Source organism: Xyrauchen texanus, chromosome 4 (assembly GCF_025860055.1).
Source record: "Xyrauchen texanus isolate HMW12.3.18 chromosome 4, RBS_HiC_50CHRs, whole genome shotgun sequence".
NCBI lineage: Eukaryota > Metazoa > Chordata > Actinopteri > Cypriniformes > Catostomidae > Xyrauchen > Xyrauchen texanus.
In genome coordinates, this window is record NC_068279.1 from 10130888 (window position 1) to 10152193 (window position 21306).

General features: G+C 36.9%; 1 protein-coding gene across 1 annotated transcript in view; it reads left to right on the forward strand.

Moving 5' to 3' along the window:
• The window catches only part of LOC127634431 (palmitoyltransferase ZDHHC8B), an 84197-nt gene extending 68063 nt beyond the window's left edge, over nucleotides 1-16134 (forward strand). Inside the window, exons 2-11 of the mRNA XM_052113991.1 lie at nucleotides 4523-4644; nucleotides 4851-5008; nucleotides 5115-5287; nucleotides 7256-7358; nucleotides 7643-7734; nucleotides 9737-9869; nucleotides 10115-10226; nucleotides 11139-11248; nucleotides 11896-12956; nucleotides 14984-16134. Coding sequence (XP_051969951.1) covers nucleotides 4523-4644; nucleotides 4851-5008; nucleotides 5115-5287; nucleotides 7256-7358; nucleotides 7643-7734; nucleotides 9737-9869; nucleotides 10115-10226; nucleotides 11139-11248; nucleotides 11896-12956; nucleotides 14984-15134 — 2215 coding nt within the window. The 3' untranslated portion in view covers nucleotides 15135-16134. The remainder of the gene's footprint in view (nucleotides 1-4522; nucleotides 4645-4850; nucleotides 5009-5114; nucleotides 5288-7255; nucleotides 7359-7642; nucleotides 7735-9736; nucleotides 9870-10114; nucleotides 10227-11138; nucleotides 11249-11895; nucleotides 12957-14983) is intronic.
• Nucleotides 16135-21306: the final 5172 nt, after the last annotated feature.

Below are 21306 nucleotides of genomic sequence, written 5' to 3' on the forward strand. Positions count from 1 at the left end.
GTGTGGTGGTGGCGTAGTGGGCTAAAGCACTAAACTGTTAAGCAGAAGGTTGTCGGTTTGATCACCACCGCCACCACCATTGTGTCCTTGAGCAAGGCACTTAACTCCAGGTTGCTCCAGGGGGATTGTCCCTGCAATAAGTGCTCTGTAAGTCGCTTTGGATAAAAGCGTCTGACAAATGCGTTAATGTAAATGTAAAATCTTCTCAAATACCCTTTAGTGCCCATTCACTCTTTTGCTGCCTGAAGTAAGATATGCCTCTCTTATCATCATTCTTTTGTCTGTATTCTGACCATTAACACTTTTTATACACCCATCTTTGTCATAGTACCAATGTCATCACAAAGTACAATAACAGAGAGTAATTGGTGCCTAGTATGGCCGTGTATAGTGTTTTAGCTCATTAGCTCCATGAATTCAGAATGTAAAAAACTTTTTGCACACTATCTACTGCATATATATTACTTAAAATCATTGAGTAGTTAAAACAGATTCTTGTCCTGATCTTTGAATTCTACTCATAGAATGAGTCATGAAGTCATTTATTACACATTTTAATGTCATATTAGTTGTAGTCTTGAGCATCCAATTTTTTTTAAGTATTCTCTTAACGCCTCCTACAGCAGCGTGATGGACATCTGAATGTTTGCTGAATGTATGTTGTTGCTCGGCTGTTTTGAACTTCTTATTGGCTCTGAATGAAGAACGATGATGCACTTCTCCGTAAGTGTGCTGGGGCATTAATGGTGAAGGATCTGGGCTGCTATCACAAGGGTCACTGGTTTAATCCTTAGGAGCAGCCCATGGAGTAGAGCTGACAAGATCCATTATCCCCATTGTAGCCCAGGCACTTAAACCCAGATAGTATCATGAAGAAAGTTAGTGTACTTTAAATGTGTGAGTACTTGTCAAATTGTTTAGGCATGGATTTATCCACAGTTTACTTAAAGGAATATTCTGGGTTTAATACAAGTTAAGGTCAATCGACAGCATATGTGGCATAATGTTGGTCAACAGACAAAAAAAAGAAATGAATAAATGTATAATACAATTTTATAAAAGCACTCTAATTATTCTGTTAAAACTTTTTAATTCATGATTTTTACTGTCATTTAATGGTTTTAGGGTTTAGAGCGTTATGCTGCCATGGCAACAGGGTTGTCAAATTGGAAATAAATGTACACAGAAAAAGTTTGTAAAAATTTTTATCACACTATACGTTTGAAACAGAGTATTTTAACGTTTTCGGATTTACCTCATTTACTTCCATTGTAAGCGCCTCACTGTAATCATGATATTTGCTTTTCCAATTAGCCTAATATTTGTGGTACTTAACATTATGCCACAAATGCTGTATTGAATCCGGATTATTCCTTTGTCTCAAAAACACACAGGAAGAAGAAACAGACTTGCAAATGACCAGCATAGACCTGCGTTTGGTGCTTTCGAGTTATGAAAAGCAAACCCTGAATTATGAATGTGTTACATTTAAAAAATGGCAATATTAATTATGATAACAATAATTAAAACTCCCTTAATCTCAACATTGTTTACAGGTTTTCTTAAATATTAAAGCTAAAATAATTGCAAAAGATACATCTACATAAAGTCACTACTTGATGCCCCCAGTGGGCAAGCCAAAAGCCAAACTGAGGTTATGAGTTTATTTCATTAAGGCATCTTTGCAATTTTATGTGTTATGAAAAGCACTGTACAAATTAAACTGATTTGACCGTAATCACTGGAGATTAGTTGTTGAAATTAATCAAGTTGGTTATTGGACAGCTAGTTGACCATCCTCCTTGGTATCCCTTCCCTAGCATGGATAATACATAGGTGGCCTTGTGCAGAAAATATGTCCTCTTCACATAAAGAGAAACAGAAATCTACACATTAAGTAATTTCTGAGCACATTTATATTCATAAAAATCTCCACCCTATCTTTCAGATGAAGGGCAACGGGGTGCGTCAAGCTTTTCTTCACACTGCTTCATGAGTGCAGTCTATCTCACAGACACTTGCAGATCAAGGGTTAACATATTTCACAGGCAGTGTATTTATTCCATAATTTCCCTGACGTTCTTGTTTACCCCCAAGGAGATGTTCATACAGGCGATAAAACTGGATTAACTTTTTTCGCCCTCTGCATGGATTGATTCTAGGTCGTCTGTTTGTGATTAGATTATACATGAAGGAGATGATATTCCATCTATTTTGATCTGTTGTGTCTGAAGGTGGGGAATCTGGCCTCTTTATCTTCCACTTATTACTGCTGTGCCTAAATGCTACACCACGCTGCAATTGCGCTTTGTATTCTCAAGACTTCCATTGTTAGGTCTGCGAATAAAATGAAGCATTAAAAAATGAATTAAATGAAAAACTGAATGGAATGTGCTCAGCGCACATATCAGATGAGTGTATGAGTAAGATGACAGAACTCACCTCTCCAAAGAGAGAGAGGAGAATAGTCATAGCGAGAGGCATAAGAGTTTTATAAAACGGATAGCTGTAGTTCTGAAATCTTACTAGATGTGCTGTATTCAAAGCCATTATAAAATTGCCTGTATTTAAATGCCTGTGACAACACATCAGTTGAATTCTATACTAATGCACCCAGTTGCTTGGAAACCACTAACAGTCTAACGTTCGGCCATTGGAAAATAGCACTTTTTAGTAGTAGTTTAAAAGGTACCGGGTTGATATTACCAAGCAAATAAACTAATTATTCATGAGCAGAAATGCATATTCCATGTTGTTTTCTGTCGGTTAGATAATCTCTACTTTTCTGTGCAGCCATTCCTTGAGACTGCCACACCATTACTGATGTATTTCCGTGGTGGTCTATTATAGTGGTATCATTGTTTTCAGATGTATGCCCCTAAGCAACATGTGGGTGATTCTCACGAAACCTGTCAAGAAAATGTCCTGGTCATATTTAACCCCAAATCAATACAAAAAATAATGCAATTATTTGCATGGAGAAAATAAAGCCCACATTTTGGACCATTAAGATTTTTTGCATGGTTATATTATTTTCAGAACACTTTTGGCACTCAGTTCTGATTACCACAACGCGTCCGGAGGTTTTCAAATTGTTTTAATTTTTTTACTGTTTTACAGTAATCAACAAATATAGAAGACATTACCAAGGGAGCACTACTATGATGTATTAACAGTTTAAATAAATATCCTTTTTTCACATTGCGGTGATGATAATATCATAATGACATCCTCTTTTTGCATTACGCTAATGAAATTCGAAGGGTAAAAAGTGCGTAACTGTCATTGAATAATATAGTAATGGAGTAAATATTAATGGGCCTAAAAAGGGCTTAATTTTCTACATTTAAAAATCATTTATTATTTGTTTGTTTTGATTTTGAAGTACAATAGGAACAGGACATTGTTGACAGGTTTTGTACATCTCCCAGGTACAAAACCTAACAAACTGTGGTTGGTCGTTTCACATGTCAGTCAGTTGGGCGGTTCTTGGCCAGAAAAGTCTATACTATAATAAATGGAACAGACTGCATTGCCTCAGGTCCAAGTATAGGACTACTCAAATAAAAACTCTGCCTGTTAACCCAGCTTAAATAAGACCTGAGCAGGACCCAGTAAAATTAATCTTTTATTATGAGAGAACTTAAAGTAGGGGAAATAGGATTGGCTCACAACATGTCATCTTGCTGCTAAATGTTCTGTTACGTCCATGGAATCATGTCATAATCAATCGTTGGGTTGCGCCCCTGAAATGGATCGCTGGTCTATTTTGATAGGGTCACAGACAGCAGGGGAGAATGCATCATGCAAATAATAAAATGCAACTAACAGTATACTCATGGATAAATAGGATAGCAAAATAAATAGGCTTATCAGCTTTGGAAAGGGAGTAAATACTTTCCATATTTTTTGTTGTTGACATCAAAGACTGCATGTCCAGTCAAACTCTGCCTTATTTTGGCACAAATTAATCTGACACTTCATAGAAGCTAGCCAAAATAGGCAAATATCAGACAGCTTAAATGGCGAGCCCTCTTAATTGAAAATCATGGAGAAAAAAAAAAACCGAATTAAATAATTGTTGTTTGTACTGTGTTGGGTTTCCACTTGAAGTCCAGTGTAAAATCTTGGTACTGAAGCAAAACAGGTTGATTTTGCTGGTTTGGAGAAATCACCATTTCCATATTGTTTGTGTGTGCTGGGCCAGACTGACTTCAAGGTGAAATCGGAAACAGTAGGTTGACATTTCTTTGATCTAAAATCGGTCTGTGCTTACTGAAGTGTGAAACGCTGCCCCCAGTGGCTAAAGCAGGAAGTGTTGTTGGGCATATGGGCACGGTTGAGCTCCATTTCCTGGGGTATTGTCCATGGAGGGGCGCCTGAAGCGAGTTTTTTTTTTCTTCAGCTGTACAGTGAAAAGGAATGCATATTTTATTGGATGTTCTTCTTCAAACTGTCGGCTTTAGCATTCTAGTTCATAATCCTTCTCTCTCTCTCTCTCTCTCGTGTCATACCCTTTCAGGTGTCCGTGGTTAACCAAGGACATCTCCCCTGTTGTGCCTTTATACAATGGCATCATCTTCCTTTTTGTGTTGGGCAACTTCAGCATGGCCACCTTCATGGATCCAGGAGTATTCCCCAGAGGTACAGTACCTTTCAAATATGTATAAATGTAATTTATTTTATTTGTACATTTGGATTATAAATGTGGATTATAGTGCTAGCATTCTATAGATGAAAGCATCTTCTCATCATGTGTTATTGTAAACTAAGGCAAACGGTATCTATAAGCAGGTCACATTAGTTAATGTAAATATTGGAAATTCTGTCTATCTTTCCTCCAATCCCAGCGGATGAGGACGAGGATAAAGATGATGATTTCCGAGCACCGCTCTATAAAAACGTGGAGATAAAAGGAATTCAGGTGCGGATGAAGTGGTGTGCCACATGCCACTTCTACAGACCTCCACGCTGCTCTCACTGCAGTGTGTGTGACAACTGCGTAGAGGTGAGACACACTTACATACACATACCATATCAGCATTCCCCATATAATATAAAATGATCACAAAAATTGTCAAGTGCTCACACACATACTTTCCTTCTTATTGTAGGACTTTGACCATCACTGCCCATGGGTGAATAACTGCATTGGCCGGAGGAATTATCGCTATTTCTTCTTGTTTCTGCTGTCTCTAAGTGTTCACATGGTGGGCGTATTTTCCTTTGGCCTGCTGTTTGTGTTGCACCACCTCGAGAGGCTGAGTGCACTCCACACAACTGTGACGTATCCTTCGGGGGCATCATAAATTCATCATCTTTAGATCTAAAGTGCATTCTTGAATAAAAAGAAAATGGAAATGCCAGTATCAAAAAGTCAAGGACCCTTTTAAAGGAATTTTTTCGGTTCAATACAAGTTAAGCTCAATCAACTGCATTTGTAGAGTAATGTTTATTACCACAGAAATATATTCAACTCGCCCCTCTTTTATTTATAAAAAAAACCTAAAAGTCCTGATTACAAGAAGGCACTTACAATGTGACTAAATGGGGCCAGTCCATAAATAACACAGTATATATATATATATATATATAAATGTATGTACTGTGTGTATGTATTGTGTGTGTGTGTGTGTGTGTATATGTATGTATATATATATATATATATATATACATGTGTAGGTGTGTGTGTGTGTGTGTGTGTGTGTGTGTGTGTGTGTGTGTGTGTGTGCATATATATCCGAGGGATGAGTCAAATATGTTTTTGTTTAAAATACACTTTAAGGTTAAATTTGTTAACATTAGGTAACATAAACTAACCTTAAATAATATTTTAGAGCATTTATTAATCTTGGTTGACCCTTAAATGCATGGAAATTTTCTCATACACTCTTTAATATTTGGGTCTTTAGAGCCCCGACACATATACCTATCAAAAATGGAACTACAAAATGCCCAGTTAGTTTAAAAATCTCAAAATATTTTCAAGACAATTAGAAAATAATAAAATAAAATACCTTTTGATATATTTTGATTTTAATTTTCATAAATCAAAGAGACAATGCAACAAATCAGGACAAATCTAGATTTTCACACTGAAATTTCATGAGACGCAACTGGCTTTCAAACAAATATTGAGCTGCAAAGAACACATAATCTACACATGAGCTTCACATAATTTACACAAACGTTACACATACAGTAGGTATTTTCTCAGGCACTTATTGAGTCTAAATAGATGCACAACTTGCATAATTTCAATTGCACACCCAAATGACAACAATCATAACATACTGTTAATATATTGTACTTGCTATACTGTGGTTTACTTCAATGTTGTTTCTTCGTCAAATATCAATGTTAAATGTAAATCAAGTCCATAATAGTAAAAAATAGCATGTAGATTATGTATGTGTACGTGCATATGGATACTATTAAGTCACCATTGTTGATAATTCATTGTTGCACAGAAACTCAGTGTGATAAAGTATTTATTTGTATGAATATATTACTTATTTATAGAACATTATATTATGTGATAGTAAATTTAATAGATATGAAATAATAATAAAAAATGTAATTTATGGAAGTAAACAAACAAAACAAAAATGACACTCTTACATAGTTCAGGTTTCTAATGACCCTATACACCATTATAATTATTTTATTTTATTTTATAATTATTTTTACAATTATGACATTTTTTGTACTACTGTATTTATAAGATATAGATTGAGGAAGACTAAAGAGGTGTGGACACAGCTCCAAAAAATGGATGAGGTACAGCAGTGAATGATGGCCCAGGTCTTTAGAGTGTAAGGGTTAATGTTGACATTAGTTAATGCACTTTTAACTATAACATAACCTAAAAATTAACAATTGTATTTGTATTAACTAACATTAACAAAATAATAATTCATAAATACTGTAAACATATATTGTTCATTGTTATTTCATGATACTTAATGCAGTTACTAATGTTAACAAATGTAACCTTATTAAAAAGTATTACTATGTTTTGTGCTACAAATGCTATCGATTGAGCAAAACTTGTGATGGACCTGGAACATGCAGTGCAACAAATCATCACGTGATAAATCAAATCTCTTCCATGTCAACCTTAGTTTTTGTCCTAACCAGCTGTGACTGTCAATGTCACTTGATGCTGTAAACTTGCCATGTCACACCTAATTAGAACAAGGTGTTGATGTTCTGTAAACTGCACAGTGGGCTCCTTGACTTTTCCTCCCTCCAGTATGGTGGTTATGTGTGTGGCTGGACTGTTCTTCATCCCGGTCGTGGGCCTCACTGGATTTCACATGGTTCTGGTGGCCCGAGGACGCACCACAAATGAACAGGTGAAACACACATGCACATTTACACCATGCAATATTTAATCTGGTCCTCTGCATACAACAAGGACACAAATAGTGGCAGAATCGTCGGCACGTTTTCACACTTTTCTCAACCACTCAGAATCACCTTGATGTCTTTCCAACTAGATTGCCTTCTGTTGTTCAAGCACGACATCTGTTACAAAGCCTGTTATTTTTATGACACATTACGGGCCTGTGGGTCAAGGACAGTTGTTTTCCATCTCCTCAGTATGTTAAAAGAATTAATCCCATCTCTCTGTTCTCAGGTGACAGGAAAGTTCAGAGGAGGAGTCAATCCGTTCACTCGGGGTTGCTGTGGCAACGTGAAACATGTTTTGTGCAGTCCGCTTGCTCCGAGGTAAAGGACATCCTGGCACATGTTGGCTACTACACATGTACAGTATAAGCACGTTTGTAAACAGTCATTCTCTCGCACATACCAGAAGTGTGTGAAAGTCAGTAGTGACACTTGGCACTTCAGCTCGTTTCCATGGCCCCTGACAGCTGGTTGCTTGGCAATTGACAGCTGTCTTATTCTATGAGTCATATTGGAGCAGAGCGTTGGTGTTTAATTTCACTTTAAATTAATTTACATTAGGTTTTGTTGTGTTTTCTGTTTGCAAAACAGACGAGATGCAATGAACATTTAAGAGTAGAGCTATAAAACAGTGACTTCCCTGACTGTCCATCACAAATAAAATTAAAACAATAACATAATAAGAGCAAACTCACACTATTCTCTGTGGCATCCACAACTCACCACGTGCCCCACCGAGAGTGAGAACCACATTATAGAGACCACAAGGAGAATAACCCAACGTGACTTTGCCCACCCTAGCAACCGGGCCAATTGGTTGCAATTGGAAGCATCACTGGAGTCACTCAACACACCCTGGATTCGAACTTGAGACTCGAGGTGTGGTAGTCAGCATCTTTACTTGCTGAGCTACCCAGGCCCCCTATACTAACATTGTCTTTTAAAGGCTGTGTCTTTCAGATGCACAAAATAGCACGTCTTGACAATTGTCAAGACGTGCTATTCCCCCAAATGAAAATTAATTTAGAGGCGTGCCTCCAAATGCGCATAATACATTTTAATGGACGAAATATTGTGCAATTGTGAAATATTTTAATTAGCCTCCTGTAGGACAAATGTTTTTTGTCTTGATCCCATGAAATGAGCAAGGGAGCGCAAGTTCTGTATTGTGCAGCAACCCGTGTCTCTCGTGCGCTGCTAACTTTGCCCTGGTCAAGATAATAGACGTTTTAAATTCTGATTTCATTTAAGTGTACATCAGTGGTGCGTTGGTTTAATGTGTACATAATATAGTATTTTCTTTGTGAATGATGAACATTTAAAGTGAAAAGTGTCATGTGCATTCTCATCAACCACTCTTACACTTGTTAAATAGCAGGAATTTTATGATGATATCATCCAATTATAAAGAAACATATAAATTCCAGATTTAATAAAAATAAAATGGTATTCAGTGAGAGCTGTACTATATTTGCATTTGATGCGAGTACCACACGCAAAAGCCTCCATTTGGAGGGTGTCCAACATATTTGCACATGTAGTTATTTGCGTGGTTTTTCTTAGTAAATCGCCCACAAAATGCCACGATGCACTCGTGTAATTTCATAGATTGCACAAGCAAATTAGCACCCGTTATTTGAGATCTTAGAAAATCGGGGCCTTAACGTGAAACCTCAAAAATGTGTTTAATAAATGTAGCAGACAAATTCGTGATGTTCATACAGCAGACAGAGAGGGGGAAAAAGGTTGTTTATAACTAGAGGAAAGTCTAGAGGGGTTTGAGAAGAATAAGGGTCCATAGGAAGGTAGATTGTGTCCTGTTTTTCTCGCCTGTATTACAAAACTTAAGCAGGAAGAGAATATGGCAGTTAAGGTTTGAATCAGCTCTTGAAACAATGGGGAGAGAAAGTGATTACCGTATAAACACAGATTGGAGCCAAGGTTAATGACTTAAGACTGGTGAAGTTATCCTCAAAAAAGAAACATAGGACAATCTTTTGAAGGTCAGGCACAAAACAAATGAAGAATTCCCTTGAATCGGAAAAAGTCATCAAGTCTTGTGTAACCTACCTGCAAGGATCTGATTGAGGCATTGATTTGTTCTTGCCCATGAATTTACAAGATGTTTTAAAATTAATGTGTTTGCTCTGATGGGTGTTATATACCCAGTAGACAAAGCTTTTATGCTTTATATAAAACATACCTGAGCTGTGAGGTTTTAGAAGGAAAACATCAATAAAAAGCTTGCAGATTATTTAGTTCTGGTGTTTCATCATACATCATGTCAGCTGCTATTGTTTTACATTGAATCTCTGCTATGCAGATACATCGCTGATCCCAGGAAGAAAACTCCCATCACTATCAAACCGCCATTCCTCCGTCCTGACCTCTCTACCCGCCACATCAGTGTAAAAGTCACTGACAATGGTATCCATAGTAACATCCTACGAACCAAAGTGAGTAAAAAAAAAAAGAAGCTTTTAATTCTCTGTCTGCCTACAGCCTGAAATTGCAATGGTTTCAGTTAGTGTACTAGGGGCTGGAATATCCATACAGACTCATAACTTAGATTGTAATTATTCCAATTCTGATGATTGTTTTAAAGGAACCGTTTTAAGAGTATTTTTTCTTAAGTCTGTCCATGTGCTTTCCAAAAATGAATATTTGAATGGAAACTTTTTTTTTTTTTTTTTTGTCTCAGTCTAAGATAAGTCTGGATGGTGTGGATAATAAAGGTATTGACACACATCCACCTCTGCCACCCAAAGCAGAACGCTACAACCAACTCAAGAGTCAACTTACTTCGAGCGAAGGCAAGTAGCACTAAAGAACAACTTATGCCATCATAGTCAATACTGCAGGTTATTTAGAAGCTTTTTTTGTTTGTTTGCTTATTTGTTTGTTTATTTGTTTGTTTTTGTGATCACCACATTTAAAAATAAAATAAATACCACTTCTGTGCTGAAATATAATCAATACTTTTGATTTGACTTGCCACATTTAGCTGGTTGTTGAATTTTTCTTAACTGCACTTCTGCTGCCATCTGGTGGTGCATCTTTTTACAGCACCTTTAAAGGCATATTCCAGGTTTAATACAAATTAAGCTCAATCGACAGCTTTTGTGGCATAATATGTTAATTACCACAGCAATTATTTTGACTTGCCCCTCCTTTTTTCTTAAAAAAGCAAAAATCAAGGTTACAGTGATTCACTTACAATGGAGGTGAATGGGGGCCAATTTTTGAACATTAAAATACTCACTGTTTCAAATTTATAGCCATAAGACATAAACATTATGCGTGTAAACATGATATAGTGTGATAAAATTGCTTACAACCAATTCTGTGTTAAGTTATTGCCAGTTTTACAACTTCGTTGCCATGGCGATTTAATGTCAACAAACCCTAAAATGACTATAAAAGGGACAATTTAAACACCATTACAGATCAAATAATACTTAAGTTTTAACAGAATAATTAATTTAAGGTGTTTTTTTTTTTTTTTAAATGATAAGCTTCAAATTTTGGCCTTTAATCCCTCCAAAAATTGGCCACATTCACTTGTATTGTTAGTGCCTCAATGTAACCTCTATCTACACTTTTTTAAAGAAATGGAGGGACGTTAACATTATGCCACGAATGCTGTCGATTGAGCTTAATTTGTATTGAACCCGGAATATTCCTTTAAGTCATTCAATTACTCTAATTTGTGTCACACTTTCTAGAGAGTTCCCTGTCCAGCAAAACCACCAATCCATCCACCCCAGCCATGTACAAATACAGACCTTCCTTCGGCACCATGCCCAAAGTGCACTATCATGCAACGGGAGAAAAGGTGGGAGCAACAATTTGACTCTAGCTGCTGATAAAACTGAATAATGAGTTCACTAAATGCAGCCTAAAAAGATCATTTATAAAGTGTTCTAGAAGTCTTCATGTTATGTGTGTGGCATTTCATTGGATTGTGAATATACAATCTGTTTGCACCCTGATTTTCATTTCTAAAATGTGACTTTTGCAATTTCAGAGATTGCACGTGGACCATATTTACTTAATGCATGTTCCTGGTCATATATATTGAAAACTATTGATTGATGCATGTTGAATTCCAAATGTAAAATTGTTTTGTCATGGTAGTCTTTAATTGAAATGAAGTAACTTTCTATTCTTCTGAAAAAACGTTCCTTTTCTGCTGACGTCAACCAAGCTTGGCATTTCATGGGTTGGCTCCATCTTAAAATGGAACTTCCATGCCTAAAATCTATTCAATTGCCAATGGATAAACTCAAGTCCCATCATGTACACTTTTTTTCTCTTTAAATACCTAGTTTTACTTGGAAATATGCCACCTTACAGAAGTGAAATGTGTTGTAAACAGGGTTGCACAATGTCTTCTGATTTTTCAAAGACTTTCTTAATTGACAGTTATCAAGTACATTTTTGCTAGCATTTCTTTAAAAAAATGTTTTGCCCTCTTCTCAGATTGTAATGCCTGAGAATGGCAAGCACTCAGCAGTTTTAGAAGAGAGAGGTCATGATTATCGTTCAGAGCCTAATCTGGATCTGCCGGACTACCGCGGAACTCCTCTCCATCGAACATACCAGTCCTCCCCGTTCCAGCTGGACTCTTTCAGCACGACCTCTCGTTCGATCAGTCTTAAACAGGGAGTTAACAGGGCTGACCGTGTACCACTAGGGAGCAGCAAACCTGAAACTGTCACCTCCACCCCTCAAAAAGGAGTCTTTTCCCCTGGAACACTATCCGGGCGCAATGGTAGTCTTTCCTATGACAGCCTGCTGACCACCAGTATAACGCCCTCTGTGGGCGAGTGTGCTGCCCACCCTGGAGTGCCCTCCATGGGGTTCCATTCGCCCTACCTGCCCACTAAAATGTGCCATGTGCGAGGGCCCGAGCTTCAACGGCATGCCGGCCCACCATCCTACAGCCCTGTGCATGTAGGAGCGATGTACGGCCGGCAGTCACCACTTTCAAGAGACCATGAGCGAGACCCCTCCCCAGTCCGCTACGACAACCTCTCCAAAACCATTATGGCCTCCATCCAGGAGAGGAAAGATCTTGAGGAGAGAGAGAAGCTCATGCATCGGCAAGCACCAGTGGCCTACGGCAATGATTCAGGTGTATTTGACACCTGCACTGCAGCTGCCTATGGACTCCCACCTGGGGCGTGCTACCCCGATGGCCCCAAAGGACCCGGTTCCAGAGAGCCCACTCCACCTGTGTGTGGTTCTCGAGATAACTTGATGGGGGTTGGAATGGTGGGATACGCTCCCCGAACTCCTGTTCTTCGTTCTTCAGTCTCCTCGCTCGCAAGAGTGCCGAGAACATCCACTACTTCCCTCCACACAGATGGAGGCAATCTGGGAAACATGCAGGGCAGAACAGCCGAATACCAATATCGCTCTCCGGTGCACCAAGCCCATCACTCCCCAACCGTTGTACCCCTTTCCCCCTCATACACGCATCAGAAGGTCGCCTTCATAAGTGCCCTGGAGAGGGCGGACTCCCCACATCTGGGTACAAGGTATGACACATAGCATCCACTTTCTGAAGAAAGGTGCATGGTGTATAGACTAAACAAGATAGATGATTTATGTATTCTCTGATCCAATATGGTCAAGAGACTTTAGAAAAGAGATTTCACTTGTGTATAGTGTAGTTGTGTAGCCACGTGTGCAATATAAAGAAAGTTAAAAAAATGTAGTTCTTTTTTAAAGAACAGTCTGTCTTTAAGCATTATTAGTTAGATTATTATTATATATCTTTATATGTTAAGAGTTAAGACTTAAGCTTATGTATGTTTCTTGTGTTGCTTTTGCTTATGTATTTTTATTTATATACAAATAAATTTGCTCTCATTCTCATTCTTCACTTTCACTGTGCACGCCTGTTCATCCATATTCATGAGCTTATTTATGACACTTTTTGCATGACATCTATCTATAGGGTACATTTGCTTGCATCATGGTTATCTCTACTTAAAGGAATATTCTGGGTCAATACAAGTTGTGCATTTGTGGCATGATGTTGATTACCATTAAAGTTAATTTTGTCTTGACCCTCATTTTCTCAAAATAAAAATCTGGGTTACATTGAGTCAGAGGCTGCGGTAGAAAAAATCATTATCTGTCACTCTGACAGACTGAGTTGTTAAATTTCCATCATGGTTCGTTTTTATCCATCATACTATTTTCAGGGGCGCAGCATCCATTATAATGGCATAGACATGTCAGGCTTTAATTATATATTTTTTGACTTCCTAAGCACAAGTCTGGTGAAACCAAGAAGTTCTAGGGTGATGCTAAAACAAATTTTGAAACTTTACTGGTTCATAGGAAATAAACTTCCGATCGGAAAATGTTAAAATGCGCCTACATACATGTACAAGTTCATGGAACTTTTTCAGTGTGCCTGATATCACAATAAAGTGTAAGAAGAGAAGCACACTCATCTCTGTAGAGCTAATGCAGGTACTCTTCTAAAATAACTGACAATTCTGCTCTAAGCGTATGTTTGCGCTTAGATTAAATGCAAGTAATTGGCAGAAACGATGCACTGATTTTTTTCACGTTTTCATTTTGTTATATTTTTTTGCTTTGTTATGTTAAAGCAGCACATTAATCATGCAGTAATGACTGATGTATGCAGTTATTAATTAATAGATCCTCTCCCCAAAATTCAAACACAATTGTTCAAAAGAGATGAAGATTTTAAAGAAGACACAAACAAATACACATACACACATATATCTAAGCCCTGTATATACAATGCAAGTGAATGGGTACCAACATTTTGAAGCTTCACATAAAGGCAGCATAAAAGTAAACCACATGACTCCAGTGATTTAATTCAATATTTAATGACTTTGTTACTACAAATCTCCACTTTCACTTTCACATTCTCCTTGTGTTTTGGCAATATGAATTCTTCGTGCATATTGCCACCTACTGGGCAGGGAGGATAATTTATAGTATAAAAAACACCTATCATATAGCTTCTAAACACATGGATTTAACCACTGGAGTGTTATGGATTACCTTTATGCTGATTTTATCTTCATTTTGAAGCTTCAATTGCCTGGCCACCTTTCACTTGAGTTGTGAGGAACTACAAAGCTGAAATATTCTTCTAAAAGTCTTTGTTTGTGTTCAGCAGAAGAAAGAAAGTTTTAATTTTTGTGTGAACTATTCCTTTAACTTGTATTGAACTCAAAATATTCCTTTAAAATATGCTGCTTTGTCAGACATTTTTTAATCAGTATTCATGATCCAGTATCCATTCATGAGATGTATTTTGTTTATATTTGAATTTTGTAAGTGATGTTTCCTAAACCATATCATTATACATGTTGTTTACACTTTATGGTCTTTGGTCTTCCTACTGAGTTTTATGTTCATTGTACATCTGGGATGAGGGTCCATTTAAGAGTAACTAACATTAGGCTGCATGATTTGATCCAGGCAAAAATATGATTTTGGAACTATTAGCCCAAGACCATGACATGCACACCTCAAATATCTGTGCTTCTTTTCTAATATTTTCTCTACATAGAGAGGACATGGGTCAAGGTAAAGTCAACGGACAACTAAAGGGCCAAGCACGTGACTGCCATCTAGGGACACCTACTGGAACTCCACTGAGTCAAAAAAATGTCAGAAAGGTCACAGGCGTGGGTGGAACTACATATGAGATTTCCGTTTGATGGACAACTCGAAGAGACTCTCCCTGAGGAAAAGCACTGCCATAACAACATCATCTCCACTTGTGCTCAAGAAAAAAAGAGTTTCTCTTTCCTGATAATGTTCTTTAAAATTAGACTCAAACTGACCAATCTGGAGGCACACTGTCTCTGTGGCAGGTCTGATCAGAGAAGATTTTGCATTGGCCCCTTCTTAGCTGAAGAGACGGCCCTGCAACTTTCCGTGTGGCCCCATGTAAAATACAACAAGAATAGCATTGTGCGTGTTTTTGTGTGTGTCAGTCATCAGAGGACAATACACACATAAGACTGGTTTTCAAACTTATAATTGAAATGTAAAAAATACACCAATAAGGGCTGAATATGTACAGTGTCTGTTATTTGTATAAAGGTCAAAGGTCACTTATTGAATGCAAAGGTGCTCAGTATGCAGATCTATTTCTGCAGTAACTGGTCTCAGTAACCTTTCCACACACTTGAATGTGGTTGTATATGTACATGCCAGTAAATTAATTTTTACTATATTTTAATAATTATACTGATCTAACAATCAGGGTTTTTCATAATTTCATCTCAAATACATTTGCCAGTTAATCTATTTGGCTCCAAACCAACCATAAGAGCACTTGTGTACTTTAAAAACCTTCACAAAAGTTTTATTTTTTGAATATGGTGGTCATTTGCTTATTTTCTAAAGTGAAACCTTAAGCTGCCATAGAAATAAACTTGTATGTAATACAAAAAAATAAATATATAAAAAAACATGAAAAACAATTATAATTAAGTATAATAATAATTCAGTATGTTGACTGGATTTTGGCCATTATCCCCAGTCTATTTAAAGTTTCTTTCAAACTTTGTTTTACTTTGTAAAAGTATTTTATAGTGGAAAAGATGTAGAAGCGAATATGTAATATGAAACACCACTGTGTATTATCAGTACCGGCCACAGGTTAAAGCCATATTCCGTCCGTCCTTCTATATATATATATATATATATATATATATATAATTTTTGTGTGTGTGTGTGTGTGTGTGTGTGTGTGTTTTTAAAGCAACCTTCAATAGTTTGGTATACATCACTTTTTGGAAAATAATAATAATCATTCTAATAAGAAGTGGGTGTATTTTAAGTGAATTTTTTTTCACATTATAATTTATTTGTACAAATTAATTTGTATGCACTGCTATTTTGAGGTGTTTAAAGTAGTTTTTTTATTAGATTTTTTTTTTATTGTAGTGAAAGAATGTTGAATGAGTATGAAGTAATATTATTATACAACAATGTTTTAGGAAATTTGTTTCAAGAATTATACTCAAAGTGAAAATGCCTTTTCGAAATTTGAAATGCTGGATCCATTAGAGAATTTTAATCTTTAAGTTATAAAAATAGAATACATATGACACATGATTATTGGTTCTTATATATATAAATATACACACACACACACACACACACACACAAATCCGCTAGTTCCGGTCCTCGAATCTGATTGGACAAGAGACGGTCTATGAGCACTGATGGTCTCACACCATCAGCACACTGACGCTTCACTGTGTTTTTCACTCCGCCGTTCTAAACTAAAGTGTAAGAGCAGTGCTGATATGTTAAGTGCCATCTGTCTCTTTACATTTAATTTTGTGACATTACAAATTTTAGCCAGCACTTGGAAGCAAAAGACCATTTTTATGTGTAAAATAAGCCAGATGGGTGATGTGATTGAGTCAGCGTCACTCATTGTTACATTCAACAGCACTGAATGATCCCTCGTATTATTACTACACTACTAAAGCTAACAAATGGCTTTAAATGGCTTTAAACAAACAACTTCAGCATTAAGGCTCATCACAGCTGAGAAACACGACAGACTGATTAATTACAAAAACTCAAGAAACTTAACTCTTGAAAAAGTTTATTGGAGAGGAAATGCTGTTCAAAATGGCGGAGGACATTGTGGTTTCTAGAGTGAATGACTCTTGCGCTCCGGCTACCGTGAAATAGGGAGGAATACCCCTGCTTGAACGGCTATTTTTCCACTGAGAAAGTTGATCTTCAGAAAGCTGACAAACAGACTACAGCATCATCAACAGGTGATGGCACATGCTCAATATCTCTCTCTCTCTCTCTCTCTCTCTCTCTCTCTGTTTCACACACACACACACAAACACACATTCTTGTTTCTCCAATAACTTGTTAAAAAGCTGTGCCCAAGCTGTGATACTAGTTCTAACGTGACAATTTTGAATTACTAATGGAGGCTTGGACCACATTTGTTTTGAACCACCAACAGCAGATTCTGATCTGTCACGTAAGAAAGAAGTTCCAAATGCGTTTTTTATGACCGTACTCAGTTTTCCCTAATTTGCCATTATTTTCTTGTTCATTGAACTGTTGTATATAAGCAATATCACACTCACAATCATGCTATATGGCCCTAAATCAGCACTGCTGTGATTACCTATGGTACTGCCGCCGAATCACAGCAGTGCTGATGTAGGGTCATATCGCACTCTTGCTCATGTGATATTGTTTAATTTAAAGGTATTAACTGCTCATTGCCTCTTATGTCACTTTTTCATGATTCAGTTCTGGAATATCCAACATGCTCTTGTTATAAATAAAAGCAAGGGATGTTTAATATAATATAATGGAAAAGGGAATTCAGAAAACCTTTGTTTCACATTTCATTTCACTTTCAACATTGGTTGCAAATATAAGTATGATAAAATTGTATGTAAAAATATCTATCCAATTTGACTTTTACATGTTCCCTCGCTTGATTCATTTTCGAGGGTTTCACATATTTTGAGACAGTTGAGAAGTTCAATGAAATTGTAACCATATCAAATGCATAATAAGGTGTTTTTCCTCTTTATCTTATTTACATTTTAAAAGGTGCCCAAAAACATCATCCAACATAAAATGATTGTGAAGTCCGTACTTCAACAACTTCTTTTCAAGAAACAGATCTCTACATTTGTCATGGTAGTGCAAAACATGCTGATTAGAATTTAAAAAATGATAGGCATTTATGAAGATACCAACAAACTAACTAAAATCTGTAAATGTAATAATGTTTTTATTCAACACAGTTGAAATGTCAACGAAAAATAGGCAAACAGTTGACTGCTAAACCTCACACTGTTTCATAATGTAAAGTGGTCATAAAGGCCTAACAATTTTATAAGGAGCATTTTGGAGTGAAGTGTTAATTCATGTTATTGATAACATATATTAAAGTGAACAGTGGGATCTTGCAGACTGATAAAGCAGCAGAGTGGGAGCGACCCAAATTTCTCTGCCGCTCATCAGATGTCCTTTCAAGAAATACCGTTGTGATTATCTCACAGATCTGCCTTAGGGGTCTAAGAGACTATAAAATCCACACACTGACAAACAGAATACAAACAATCTTGAAAAGGCTTTTACTGTTCGGTACGCTCCATTTCTGTGAGTGTTTCACTTTGTTAGGCCACATAGCACTATCGCTGCTGATGGCCGAGTACTCTATTCTTCACTTCCGCTGTCTGGTACAGCGTCACCTTCTGTTCAAATGTGTAACTAGTGTACAGTTTAAGAAAAAGTACAACTATGAGACATATTTGTGTGATGAAGTATTTCGTTCAGATGCAATGAAGACCTTATAGTTTCATATCAAGGTGCATCTATTATTTTTAATCATCAATTAAAAATTTATTTTTGTCTTATCTTTATTCATTCCACTGTCATTTGTAACCAATTAGTGTGGCAGGAGTTAATATTCCAGTTGGGTTAAAATTGTGTGCCGAGTTAGCGACTGATGCTAGAGGCTGTAGCCTTTAGCCTCCTTGTTTGTGTACCTGCCTCCCATTCAAGCTGACATCGATTTGAATCCTGCTCAGATCAAGTCGAGCAAGACCGGTTACAGTGGTGCCATGACCCGAATGGGAGTGAGGTTTAGGGGGGTGAGTGTAACAGGAGCCAACTTGTACGTGATAGCTGTGCGGTATGTGTAAACCTCTCTCCACTGGCCTCAAGTGGCATGTTAGCGACTGACGCTAGAGGCTGTAACCTTTAGTCTCCTTGTGTGTGTGCCTGCCTCCCATTCAAGCTGATGTCGATTCGAATCCCGCTCAGATCAAGTCGAGCAAGACCGGTTACAGTGGTGCCATGACCGAATGGGAGTGAGGTTTAGGGGGGTGAGTGAAACGGGAGCCAGCTGGTAGTGATAGCTGTGCGGTATGTGTAAACCTCTCTCCACTGGCCTCAAGTGGCATGTTAGCGACTGACGCTAGCTTGCTGGAATCCTGCTCAGAGCGGGTCGAACAGGACCCCTTAAACTGTAAAATGGGCAATAGTTATTGGACACAATTGGTCAATTTATGCAAATACATTTGATACAGTAACATGCGTTTTTGATTAACAAATTAAGATAATGCTTATTCAAAATAACTACTTTAGAAAAGGGGGCTACATTTCTTTTTCATTTCTATCACATTTGACCTTTCATAATATCTCAAGTATTCTGTAAACAAATGAATCTTCATTGTGATTGGATCAGTCAATGTGATCTCACTTTGAAAATGTTTAATATCAAATCTATTCCCCACATTTAAGACTTGAACAGGGGCCTCCGGCATGGAAGGCAGGCGCACTAACAAGGAGGCTAAGGGCTACAGCCTCTAATGTCAGTCGCTAGTGCGCCTCTTGAGGCCAGGGGAGTGAGGTTTACACATCCGCACAGCTATCACATACCTGATTCTCGTTACATTTGTAGGGGACAGCGGGGCACAAACTAACACGTGGCTTGTTGTAACACACACTGGTAAGACGGAACTTCATTTGTTTACTTGTTGCCATACAACCGTTAACATTGTGTTGAGAAAAAAATTGCAAAATTAAATAAAGATATTGCCAGAAGTTAATTTTAAAGTAGTAAATGTAAACATTCAAATGAAAGTTAGTTTGTTTTTAACTTTCTAATGTTATGTTATCTTATAATTTTCTTATGTTATCGCATTAGCAGATTAAAAGTTCCAAGTCAAAAGCCTACTTGTTCTTCTGGCGGCCATACGTATCATCAATTATTTTAGTTGGGAAAACGTAAAATCCTAATAGAGTAGGTGGGCATACGGTGTATGCCAGTGTATGCCATAGACCTAGACTACACTACTGTTTACAGGGTAGATAACAAACACAAAGTCCTCTTTATGAACACCATTTATCAATCAAATACTTAACACGTGGCACACCAATCACAAGGTAGAGGCACACATGTGCTCAATAATGGAGAACTGAGCTTAATATTAGCAACCACATTCTCTAATAAGAGGGGCACACCAAGCGTGTTCAATAAGGAATGCACAGACACTGACAGAAATGATAATGATAAAAAAAAAAACACACATTAAAGCTATCTTATTGGTCACTTATAATTACGATGCATGCAACTTTTTAAATCTCATAGTAATTGAGATAGATACATGCATTAAAACATTTATTTGTAACATCGGACCATTTAAAATGAACTAGTGAATTAAAAAATTTGCTTAAAAATTCTTAAAATAATTTTAAAGGAAATTATGATGATTTACAAAGCCTGTATACATGCTGATTATATAGCCTACTGTATAAATACAACCTAACCTGTTTAACCTAAAACCTTAATGTAGCCTATCATTTAATTTACCCAAGAAATTGACTGCATTAGTCATTCTAAAAAACAGCATGGCAACATGGAAAACCAGAATGTTAGGTTGTATTGACTAATTGAAACATTTGTCATGAGCCTGTTTGTTTATATATTAAAAAATTACTTTAAAAAAAATTGTACCTACATTTTTGGTTGTATTAAAAAACATCTATGTCCACAAATATTAAAACAGCAAATTATGTTTTATTTGTGTACAGGAGACATTTAAGTTATAACAAAGTTGCCTCCCTGCAAGTACAAAATGTTCTAGAACCGCCCCTGCATATTGTCAACAGAAGTTATGAACAAATACAGTAGTAAACCACCTCGAGTACAAATAACTAAATAATAATAATAATAATAATAATAAATTGCTGTACACTTAATGACTAGTTTCAATAAACATTCAAAATGCCATAGGCTCTTAAGACATCTGTCCTTTATGTCAGAGAGAAGACGAAGAAAATATCGTTCTGTTCAAGCTAGCCCCACAAAACTAAAGT